Source organism: Falco rusticolus, chromosome 5 (genome assembly GCF_015220075.1).
Source record: "Falco rusticolus isolate bFalRus1 chromosome 5, bFalRus1.pri, whole genome shotgun sequence".
In the NCBI taxonomy this organism is placed as follows: domain Eukaryota; kingdom Metazoa; phylum Chordata; class Aves; order Falconiformes; family Falconidae; genus Falco; species Falco rusticolus.
Genome location: NC_051191.1, coordinates 20,700,084 through 20,712,431, shown reverse-complemented (window position 1 = coordinate 20,712,431; position 12,348 = coordinate 20,700,084). Strand labels below are relative to the sequence as shown.

Sequence of the window (12,348 nt, the reverse complement as noted above, 5' to 3'; positions counted from 1 at the left end):
CAATTCATCAATCTGCAAGGGGATGATCGTGCTCTGCCGGAGCGGCTGCCAGCAGCTCTCTCTCCCAGGGCTTGTCATGCCGTTAAGCTGTGCCAGCTCCTCCCAGGCAAATGAAAGGCAGCAGGAAGGCAGGAGGCAGCTCCGAGCTGGGCAGGGGAGCCCTGGCCCCAGGGGACAGGCTGGGGTGGGCACTGGGGGTGCACGGAGAAGATCCCAAACCTCCAGCACCCTGTGATGGGGAGGGTCCTCACATCCACTGCTCCTTGGGGACACAGCAACACAGCCACAGCTGTGGACCACCCTGAATCACTGACTCTGTCCATGCAGGAGAGGGGGGACAGAAGGTGCTCAGCTGTGGGGCAGCAGCTCGAGGGGCCACCACAGCCCATGGGGACTCGCAGCCAGGGATGCCAAGAGCAAAGCTGGTGCAGTCAGCACAGCTCTGACTGCTGGACCTGCCCGCGGATCCTGGAGATCCAGATCTCTGGAGGATTCAGGAGATCAGCCAACCCTGGGGCTCTGCGGGAGAGACACCCTATGGAAGGTGGCAGGGCTCCCCACGCAGGCAGGGCTCCCCAGAACGGGCAGGGCTCCCAGGGCACCCCTGTAAACATGCACGATGCTGGAGCCGTGCCGATGCCGCGGGCAGCGCTGCGCATCGGTGCCAGCCTACCCCGTTTGATCTCCCTGCAAGCAGACAGCTCTCAGAAGTCGCTAGCTCCCTGCCGGGGTGTGCTTTAAAAGTATATTAAAAAAGGGGGTGGGAAAAGAGGGATTTTGCTCCAAAGATTGATGCTGACAGTGAGCTGTGAGAAGGCAAGGGCGAGCCACCCCGTGCAAGGCTGTCATTTCAAATCAGAACGCACCGCCAACCTCGAGGGACTGTTTTGATCATTAACGGAAAGGATTTTTTCATCACTTTCCTCAATCAAATTAATCTGAAGTGAAAAACGTGGAGCTGACAAAGGAAATATTTATAAAGCAAACGAGGCAACATCAAAGGCAAGCGGGCGCCCGGCTCCCAAGGCTACCAAAACAGGGAAGGCAGGAGCCCGGCACACGCCGCAGCAGCACACGGCAAGGTTACGGGGAGCTTTAAAAATGGAGATTGGCGGCACTTGCAGCCAAGCAGCTCTTTGCTTCTATTTCTGGGGGTCACTGGCTCCTGACCAGCCACTTTGTGCACAGGGACGGTGGCAGCTGGCCGCTGTCCTGCATCCCTCCTCCTGCTGCTGACAGCGATCCAACGCAGCGAAGCAGCGAGGGCATGCTGCCGCCTGCTCCTGCCTGTCCCTCCGAATGCGCTGATCCTGCTGCCCATCCCTCTGGGTGCATTAAGCGTGGTGTCCCACACCACAGCACCATCCTGGGGGTCCTGGGAGGAAGGCAGGACCCTCATCCTCCTCCCCAGCGTGACAGCCCATACTGCCTGGGCTCGGTCATGGGGATGTGGGGGATGCAGGGAGAAGCCACTCTCCTCGGGGATGGTCAGGGCTGCCCCGCATGGGGATGGCCCCCTCAGTACCTTGGGGCCGGGATCCCCAGCACCTCAGGGCCAGGCACAGGGGACACAGGACCGCTGCTAGCAGCACCAGAAGCACCAAGGGCTCCAGCAGGGCCCAGCAGTGGTGGGGACCTGGTGACTGGAGCCAGGGGCTCTGGCCAGACATCACCCTCATCTCCTGCCTATGAGCATGCAAGGGCGAATGCAGTCAGGTTTGGGGAGAAAAAAGGTGGTTTCAAGCAACAGCCAAGCATGGCAGGGTGGGAGACAGCAAACCCTGCTCCACTGTGGTGCAGAGCGATGGTGGCTGGAGGAAAACCGGCACCAGTAACTCCTGGGATGGCTGGCAGTGTGCAGAGCGGAACCCTGCTGAGGCACAGCCCAGCATGGGGCCAGGACCCTCACAGAAACAACCAGGTTTCCATTTCAGAGACCGGAGCTCTCTTCACGAGTCCCAGCAACATCCTCACAGCCACTTCTGACTACAACAAGTGATAGACTTCGCATTAGAAGTCTCACAAGCTGCTATTTTTTTCTTTCTTTCTTTTTTTTTTTAATATATAAACAGGGCTCTGAAATGGAAAGATGCAATTAGGCATGGAAATAGTCCTCAATGAGCAGCAGCGAGCAGCCTCGCTATGAAAGAAATTGATTTTATTTGACCATTTTATGAGCATTTGAAAATTGCATCCTGAGCATGTGCTTCAGTAGTTAAGTGCACATTATATTCTTCATTCCCCTGAATTGCTCTAAACCAGCCTAGAAAAATATGCCACGGAAACAAAGGGAAATATAAAGTGACGTGGGTACACAGCATTCCTGGGAAATGGGTCCAGCTGAAAGCAAGACCGCAGCCCCTCAGAGAAGCCAGCTCAGAGGGTGCTCCAGCTTTGGGTGCATGCTGCAATTCCCTGTGGAGAGCCCCTGGGTCACCCGTAAGGACCCATGCAGCACCACCGGCATGGGCAGTGCCAGCTCCCGGCCCCGCACCAGCACCTGCCTGCACCAGGAATGAGTGAAGACATCGCCACCAGCCCCAGCATCTCCATACCTTCTTCCCAATGAGCTTCTTGCGCAGGAATTCCCGGGCCTCGAACATGTAGGGAATGTCATAGAGGGGCCTCAGCTTCCTGTTCTTGTCCTGCAGCAGGGGCAGAGAGGTGGCACAGGTTAGGGAAGTCCCCCAGAAACACCCTGTGATGAGCATCCCTGCGGGCATGCAGCCCACTCCCCTCTCCAGAGCAGACACCCCAAAGCTGGTGCACCCAGCACGCCCCCACACCTGCTCCCATGAGTGCCATCCCACTCCTGCACCCCATGGTGAGCTCCCCGAGCATCGCTGCAGCCCCAGCTCTGACAAAACTCTGAGGGGAGCCCCTAGCCAACACAAGGACATGCCAGCAGCCACCTTTCGGTAGCAGGCTGAGCATCTCCAAGTTTAAGTGTCAACTCTGTAAGGGGAAGGGATGGAGGGGAATTTGGGGTGGGAGAGGTGGCCAGAGTTCCTCCAACAACCTGACCACCTCCACCGAGCCACTTGGCCCCACTCATCCAATGCCAGGCAGTTCAACACCACATCCCCCAGCCCCGCGGGCACTGCCCGGGGATCTCCACTTGCAGAGGGAAGCAGCAAAGGTCTTCCCTCCCCAAAATGCTGCACACGGCAACCCCTCCCCGTGCCCACTGCTTGCCCTGCCTGCAGGAGGGGAAAATAAAGCTCAGAGAGCTCTGTAATTAAGAGAGCTGTGCAAACTGGGTACATGGCCTCTGTTCACACAGGCTCCTGCACAAAAGTTGCTTGTTAGACAAGCTCGTTATCAGCCAGTGATTAACAGCACTTGCGGGAGGAGATGCCCAGGAAAGGGAACGAGAGGGCATCTTGCTGCTCATTGCCCATCAGCTGCTTGAGGCCTCTCGTGGCAATAAAATCCCTTCAAAGGCTGAGCAAAAGGGGGAGTTTTCCAGTGGAAAAAGCAGTGAGGATTTGGGAAGGACACATGGGTGGGAAGGGGCCAGGGAACGGCTCCAGCCACGCTGCATGCCTGCACCTGCATGAGCTTTGTGGCAGGTCTTGTGGAGCAGAATTGGCAGCAGTGAGCCTGGTGAGCTATATAAGATAATGTGTAAGGTGTACAAGATAATCCATACAGGACACAGGGTGCTGCTCACCCTCCCTGGGTCACCCTCTGCCCCTGGGAGCCCCCAGCTCCCTGCAGCATCCTAACAGTCTCTGTGGCATGGCACAGCAGTGTGTCGCCCGGTGGGGCAGGCAGGGGCTCACATCCCAGCCCCAGAAGAGCCGGGGTGGGGACTGAGCTGCCACCAAGGCTGGTAATTCCCCCGACTCCACACCCCAAAGTGCCTGCGGCATAGTGTCCCTCAGCCCCTGGTTTTGCCCAAGGGCTCCCGGCAGGGCTCCAGGCAGGGTCCCTCCTGTCCAGGTACCGTCACCGAGAGCAGCCAAAGCAAGCACCATGCAAGAGCATGGGACAGGTGGGCAGCAGTGTCCCTGGCCACCCTCCCTGTGATGAGGCTCTGGTGACAAATCCTCAGGGCAGAGATGGTGCCTTTGGAGCCACCCCTAAACTGTGCCACTGCCACCACCCCTGGGCACAGCACATGGTGACTGCACAACAGACCTGGCTTTGAACGCGATGCCAAGGAGCTGCCACTGCTCAGCACCGTTCCCAGAGGGAGTGAAGCAGCTTTCCCAGGCAGATCCTGCTCCCTCACTGGTGCTGTGCTGGACTTTGGACACACTTTGCAGTTGGCTGCACCAGCACTGTTATGGTCATGGTGCCTTTGGGCCCTGTCAGCACGAGGGGAGGAAGGTGGGAGAAGCCAAGACAAGACAAGCCAGCCCTGGGAGGTCCCCGGCCCACGCTGGTGGAGGACAGCCCTTGGCACATTGTTTCGCTCACTGGCACGGTGCCGTGGGGCAACAGCCCCCTGCACACCACGCCAAGCTGGGAAGGAATACACTGAAAAGAGGGAGATAAGGTGAAAGCAGCAGGAAATGAAAGAGAGGGAGCGAGCGGACAAAGACATGCTGGCACTTGCACTCCATGTTCTTCTGTAATGAATGAGGATTTGATGGAGTTTATTGTCCTCCATGCCATTCCCAGGCTGCTCCTTGGAGCCGTTGCCTCCTCCACCCGCATCGCCACTTGCCCAGCGCCACAGCCCCTGCCGGCACAGGTGATGGGATCGGCGCCAGACCCTGCAAGGACATCTCCACCCACAGCAGTGAGCCAGTGCAGCACCCAGTGCCAAATCCATCCCTGGAGGAGGCTCCTGCTCCATGCAATGGCTGGAAAACCCTTTGCAGGCAGGGCAAGGGCATGTCCCCAGCCTGGCAGGGTGCGGGACCAGCAGAGATGGGATTTCTTCAGGAAAGGAGCTTTTATGCTCACTGGGGCTCAGTCTGATATTACTTGTGGCAGAGAAAAGCTTCCTGGCACCTAAGGAGACAAGCTTGATGAGGCCAGCACGGAGCTGTGGTAGGCAGCACGGGATGTGGTGCTAGCTAGCTGGCCCCGAAGCTGGTTTTCTGGCAGGGAAGCTTTCTCCTTGCCCCATATAAAATAAAGCCCCGGCTGAGCACATGGGGATGGCATGGCTGGCAGGTGGCCAGAGGGAAGCCCTGGCACGGGCGGTCGCCCCACTCGGGAGCGTGCTGCTGCCGTAGGGAATGCTGGCACTGCTGCCGAGCTGCTTCAGCCCCGCGCTCGGGCCAGCTCCCCGGCTGTGCTGTGGCACATCACAGGACGATGCATTATTCACACTGCTCCCCTCCCCGGCGAGGTGCTCGGGGACGGATGCATCTCCATTATTTAGCTGGTGCCAGAAAAATTCCCAGTTCCATGCCAGGGCTGGAGTCAAGCCGCGTGATAAATCCTGCAGTGCCAGGAGTGGGGTCTGAGCGGGGATGCCGGGGAAGATGCCCACTCCTCCTGGAGCATTGCCCCATGGACCACGGGCATCCCCTTGGGCCCTGCAGCAGCATACACGAACCCGTCCCTGTCCCCTTGCGGCAGGGCCCTGGCCGTGCGGAGCCGGAGGAGCAGGGATGACTAACTCCTCATTTCACGGTCCAGTGCTGCAAAGCCGTGCCGTACAGCCACGGCCGTCGCTTTGCTGAAAAATCACCACGCGGAGACAGAGAAGTAAGCCACAGGGCTGAGACTAGGGGAGCGCTCAGCCCTCCAACACGGCACATGCCAGTGCTCCCCACATTGCCACCTCCTGCCCTCCCTGCCTGCCCCCCAAGGCAGAGCCCAGGCTTTGCTCCAGCCCCTGGAGCAGGCAGGGGCTGGGCTGGCCCGGCAGCAGCTAGGGGAAGCGCTGGCACAGCTAGCTGTACGCTGGCAGAGATGAGCGTGCAGGAGCTGCCGCCGGCCACACCACCCACCAGCCCCCCACTCTGCCCCTCGCCATACCCAGCCAAAGCAATAGGCAGTGCAATGCCCCTGGCTGCCAGGCCCTGCTCCCCGTGGGGCCAGGAGAGCCCCCAAAAGCCCAGGAGAGCTCCCAGAAGAAATGCTTGCACTCAAACACTACCTCTTCCCTGCAGCCAAACCCAGGATTGCTGTCCCCGGCCCCATCCCAGCAGCTCTGCGCTGCAAGGACTCCCGCTTCAGGGTCACACAGCAGGCTGCTGCCTGCACTCAACTGCCTGCTCTGCCTGCTGGGCACCTGGAGCATCTCCAGTCCCGAGTCCTCAGGGCAGCTCCCACTGCCAGCCCCTGCAGCCAGCGGCACCCTGGGGTGCCCGCTGCTCACTGGCACAGCACCGCCACCGTGGAACCTGATGGGACCCGGGTGACGCATCTCTCCCAAGGTCACGGCGAAGCCTCAAGATAAATAACACTGCTCTGCACAGGCAAAGCCCTGTGCAAACACTAATTAATCTTCACTAACGAACTCCAAATTTATTGCTTATTTAAGTGTCTATCTGGCACAGGCTGTTAAGTCCCTAATCCCATCCCGCTCGGCGCTGGAGCACAGGAAGAATAGTGGGAGTGAGTGGCAAAGCTCTGGGTGGCCCCAGCATCACCCATGGTGCAGCACTGGAGGGCTCAGGTGCCGGCAGCAATCGCATCGGCAGAGAAGCAACTAGAGAGCAGCTCGGCAGCATTTGCACAGGGAGGGTACAGGAGCTGCTCACAAAGATGCCCCAGTTTTGCTTTTAAAGCTCCCATGGGATGCACTCTCCATCCCACCCAGCACAGGGCTGGCACGGTGCAGCCGTGGGTCCCGGCACAGTGCTGGCGTGGGGCTGGTGCTCTGGACAGGCTCCGCTGCCGCTGCTTAGCCAGGGATTTACCAGGCTTGTGTAAAACACTGCAGCTGCATTAATGAGAAGAGGGGAAATGCCTGACCTGGAAGCAGCGTTCAAGTGCTTAAAAGCCTCTTCTCCAAGCGCGGCGGCTCTCTCCGGCACTGCACAAAAGCAAACATTTGCCTTAAAAAAAACCCAGCAAAATTGAAGCATCTCACAGGTCTGCAGCCACATGAGACCACCCCAAAAAGAGGACCACCAGCACAGGCACCCCAGCAACAGTGCCAGCCCCACCACCGGAGCAGGCACCATCGCCGTGCCGTGCTGGGACCCACGGCTGCACCACACTGGCCCTGGAGGAGGCAGAGAGGCTGGGGCTGAGTCCTTACTGAGGCCACGTCGCTGTGATGCTGATGAAAAATGCAAACTCTTCTGTAATTCCCAGCACAAGTAAAATGCAATGGGCTGTGCCAGGAGTCAGATAATAGAAACATTTAAGTGTCCAATACATATCGCTCTTAACCACTGCCCTGTCAGCCACCATTAAATACCATTTTACTGGCCTGTAAAAATGATATTTCATATGAGAGGGGAAGTGGCCCAGCAGATGAGTCTGGGAAGCCGTTCAAGAACTTGGACACATGTTTGAGGCTTTGCAAATAAACATTAAAAATCAATATAACGGCAAGGATGTTAACTAAACTCTATGACCATCAAACATCCAGCAATTATAGACACGTAGGAAGATACTTCCTTTTTGAAACTACATCTCAACTCAAGAGCTCAAACCGCAGCAGCATCCCTCTAAGCCACCTCCCCCGTCACCTTCCTGGACATGGCTTTTAATGGTACACGAGGAAGTGACATCCTTGGCTGCATCCTGCTGCAGGAGCAGGACAAGCGAGCGAGAGGGACGGAACAGCTCAGCAGGGAGCTGCAGATGCCAAAATGCTGGCCCCGGCTTTCCTCAGTTGGTGGGGAGAATCATCAGCCATTCAAAAAAAAATAATTAAAAAACAACAACAAAAAGCATATTAGCCTCATTCAATTAAACGTGTGTGGTGAGGAAGTCGTTTTACTAGCCAGAAAGTCAATGCGCGGAGCTTCATCTTCAGAGAGTTGCTGGAGCAGGGGAGTGATGAAGTGCTCTCCCTTCCTCCTAGGATGTGGAGACAGGGATTTGAATCCAGAAATCAATGGGGATGTGCTGCTTCCTTGCAGGCTGCCTGCGGATACGTGTCAGGAAGCCCAGGGAAAGAAGCTAGCTTTTTGTTTAAAACAGAAGACAAAGCACCTCAAAAGTGGGTGCTGCCCCCGGGGCTGATGAGCACTGGGTGCCAGTGGACCCCTCAGCTTCCCTTCTCCTTAAATAACCACCATGTGGCTTTAAATACCTAACAGACTGAGTGAGTGATATCTCTCCTGTCAAATTAACATCATTACGCCGTACAGTAGCCAATTAAAGTCTATTTTCAGGAAAGCAGCAGCCCATATCTGCCGTGAAGGATTGCATCCTGCCATGGAGGGATTAAACACTGAGTGCCCTCAGTTCCCTGCTGCTGGGGGGTCCCGCTCCCAGCCCCTGGCCCCCTTCCCAAGGGCAGAAGATGGGGATGCCAATGGGTGCAGGCACATTTGGAGCAGCCAGAATCCAAGACCATGGCTAGTGAAACACAGCCCGGCATGCTGGTGGCACCTTCCTGACAGCCCACTGGTTCTGGGGTGCTCGCCAGCTTGCAGAGCAGGGGAGGATGGCCTGATCCCCCAGGAACAAGCTGGAGCTCCCAGCTCCCTGTGCACAGGACTTCAAAGTTTCTTCCAAGAATCCCGGCACAGGATGCTACAGGCACCAGGGCTCACAGGGGGAACCCAGAAGAGCCAAGGGGCTGGGACCCACAGCCCAGCAGCACCACAGGACTGCAGGTGGGGAGAGCTCCCCCTTCCCTGCCAGTGCAATTAGGGAAGCTTATTATTTGTAAAGCAATTAGCATAGCAAATCAACTCCAAGCAACACGTGAGAATAAGCTGTTCAAAGTGGCAAGGCGATATGGAGATTACCAGCTGCCACTGAAAGCAGCGGCCATGGCTGGTGTCCCCTGCTCTGGGATACAGCAGCCCCCAAGGGACCCCAGGATGGGGGATACCTGCCCCGTTCAGAGGCTGCCTGGCTTGTGCCAGGGGAAGAATCTGATCCAGAGCAAGCGGGGCTCCTTCCCATGGGCAGAGGAATCCTTGGGGCAGCAGCAAGGGAGACCTGGGCTGCCTGGTAAATGCCTGGAGTCAGCTCCTGCCGCTCCCCGGCATGGGGAGCGTGAAGGCAAAGGAGGGAAGGGGACACAGTTCATTAGCAGTGTCACTCCTGCGGTTCCCAGCCCTCCTGCCCTAGCACATCCTTGGCTGAACCCAGCACACCCAGCTCGCCAGGGGATGTGCCGAGCGGGAAATCCATCACGGAGGCCGGCGAGGCAGTGACAGCAAACGCGGCGGCGTGCTCCATGCTGGTGTAACGAGCAGAGCTGGCGCAGGGCTCCAAGAGGAGCCTGCAGCTGGTGAGCAGAATCATGCTGTTGCTGAGCGTTTGGGGACAGGCTTTTCCATATCAAAGCCTGTGTAGCGCATCGAAGCTCTGCTCTGCAAAGATGGCAAGGCACGCATCTGGTTCAGTGGTGTGCACGTGGGCGATGCTCTTACAAACGGCATCAGCTCCTTCATGGGTCTGTCCCAGGAGCCGGGCAGCGCTTCTGCAAGGAAAGGGATGACACCAAGAGCAAAAGCAGCTACAGGAAAGTGACAGCCCTGAGGACTGCAGGCACGTGCTGCAGTGAGGAAACAAGGACGAGGGGCTGCCACCGCACCAGAGAAATAAACAGCATCTCTGCTTGGGTGGCCCCAGCTCGCGCAAGCAGGTGCCAATTCCTGGATGCGAAGCGTGAAGTGAGTATTCGGCTTTCCCAGCGCTCTGCCTGCTCTGCCGCCTGCCTGCTCTCCTGCAAAAGTGTTCTCCACTCCTAATTGCCTGCAGAGCCCCTCCCTTGCAGCCGGCACTTCATACCAAGGCACCACGTGCCTCTCAACCACTCGAGTGATAAATGCTGGGTGCCCATGGCAGAGCAGGAGAGGGCTTTTATAAACTGGCAAAAAAGGAGAGTGCATGCCCAGAGACCCCGCCGGAGTGACCAAGTGCTGGCTGAGAGAAGGGCAGTGCTGCAGGCAGCCCTGCCTTGCCTTGCCCTGCTGCCAGCAAGCCCGCGGCCAGCCCCAGAGGTTGTGTGGGTTGCCAGCCCCAGGGGTGGCACAGGTTGCCAGCCCTACCTGGTTGCATCCCCAGCTGCAGCGATACCCATGGTGCCACCACACTCGGCATGGCAGACCGGACCAGCACAGGTATCAGTTGCAGCCCAGCCACAGCCAGGACTTGGGCAGGGGCTGTGCAAGAGTGGAGTCATTTGCAGCAGCAGCTGAGGACTAATGGGTTTGAGGGGCATGGGGGGATGCGGCACGCCCCCGGCAGCCCCCCAGCCAGCCTGGGAGAGCAGCTCCTTTCCAGCTGCTCTCTCAGGGGGCACAGGGAAGATCAGAGCACCTCAGCAGCTGCTTCTGCAGCTAACGAGACTGGCCGGAGTTACAGCTGTAAGAGGATTAACGCCAGCTCTGGGAGCTCTCTGATACTCACACAAAGGAACGCCTCTAAACTAATGGGGGTCAGGAAGAAGCTTCCCCTGGAAGCCTGTTATCCTGCAGCTGCTGCTACAGGACAACTCCCACCTTCTTCTAAATCACCTGCCTGTGGTGGGAGAGCAGGCAGCTTCAAAAGCCCTGGCCAGGCGCTCCCATCATCTGTGCTGCGATATGGATGCTGCAGCCAGCAGCGCTGGGTGCTCACCCCATCACCAGCCCAACACCACCTGGCACCCATCTGCTCTCCTCTCCCATAATGGACACCCATAAGGATGCTAAGGCACACCACCAGTGGAGAGTGTGGTGAGGCAGGAGGGCAGTACCATCAGCACAGTGCTCCCGGCACCGACCACGCAGGAGCTCAGGGGAGCCAGCACCGTGGCTGAATCCATCCCAGCACCCTGTGGGTAGAGGATTTTACCTAGACCCTGTTCAGCCCTCGGGTGGGCATCAGAGCATCTCAGGCCCTGGAACTATTCAAACATCATTAGCAGAGTTAGGCTCCTGAGCTGAGCTGAGCCTCCATACCCAAACCAGAAAGAAAGGCCCCCATTTTAATCGCTTTCATTATCAAAACAGGCTCCCCGCTGGAGCCTTGTAATTGGAAGTCTACCATTTTAGCGTGATTTGCATTTTATCAAAGCATATTGAGAGGGCTCACAGGAGTGTTCTCCCCTCGGGTCCCTGGTGCTGCATGGTACCAGCACCATGACACAGAGTGGGGAGAGCCAGAGGCGCCCCTGCACCCCAGCATGTGCTCAGCACTGCAGGCATATGATGCTGCCTGTCCCCTTGGGAGAGGGACCTCGCATGGTGGCGGCAACTCCTGCCACAGTGTCTCAGCACTGCAGCGGTGCCAGCTGGGCCGAGCTTGCTGGCAGCTGCCCTTCACTGCAGCTGCAGGTGGGTTGAGCTCAGTGCTGACCTTCCTCGCCTCCAAACACAACCGGCAGCAGCAGCCACTTCGAGTCCTCCCTGCTCTGCAAAAGCTCTTCTGCTTCTTCTGCAGCAGCTTCCCCAGCAGCTGAGGGTGCCTCAGCGCACCTGAAGGCAGCTCAGGGAAGCAGGAGACAGCCAGGTTTTTGGTGACCCCAGGCACAACCAGCCAAGCCTTGGTCACTGGCACACCACACAGAGGCACTGAAGGCTTTTCTCCACCATCACGTGCAACACAGAGCTGGGTCTGCGGCCAGACATGGGGCCAGGCTGAACCATGTACAGCATGGAGCAAGTTTTCTGCATCCTCCAGTCCCCTTCCTGAAACGAGCCCGGGGCCTGAGAGCAACCCAGCCTGCAGAGAGGGCTGCCAAGAGGTTAAAGGCTGCTCCATCCTGGCTGCTGTCTTTTCCTATCCTATCCCGCATCCATCCTCTGCCTCCTCCATAAAACCTGACAGAGCCCAGCTCCGGTATTGATGGCGTTGCTGGTGCACGCCACTCCGGTCTCCTCCCCAGGGCGCCGGAGCTGTGCTCACGGTGCGCCTGGGCTCGCTCCTGCAGCCTTGCCAGCAACCATCAATCTCCATCAAGCCTGAAGGCACCTATTAATCACATTACAGAGAGGCCCTAATTTAAACCTTCTGCCTACTGCCACACGCTGCCTGCTCATCTCCCTCTGCCAGCCCGTTTCAACAAAGAAGAGTGTGAAGGTCCGCAGCCCGTGGTGATGGGGAGCATCCTGCAATGGGCCCAGGGTGTTTGTGCCACTCCTGGCAATGCGGTGTGGTGAGGAATGGCACGGAGGACTGGCAGCACCAGGAAAGTAGTGGCATCCCCTGGAGGGACCCCCACCTCCACTTAACAGGATTCCGAAGGAGGAAGGGAAAACTTTTCCTCCTCTCTGGATGCACCAGCAGCTGTTTGAGCTGGGAGTCCCATGCACAGAG

The 12,348-nt window shown here is 58.0% G+C and overlaps 1 protein-coding gene across 1 annotated transcript in view; it reads right to left on the bottom strand.

Moving 5' to 3' along the window:
- SND1 (staphylococcal nuclease and tudor domain containing 1) overlaps positions 1 to 12,348 on the bottom strand; it is a 128,728-nt gene that overhangs the window by 78,773 nt on the left and 37,607 nt on the right. Inside the window, exon 11 of the mRNA XM_037388764.1 lies at positions 2,556 to 2,645. Coding sequence (XP_037244661.1) covers positions 2,556 to 2,645 — 90 coding nt within the window. The remainder of the gene's footprint in view (positions 1 to 2,555; positions 2,646 to 12,348) is intronic.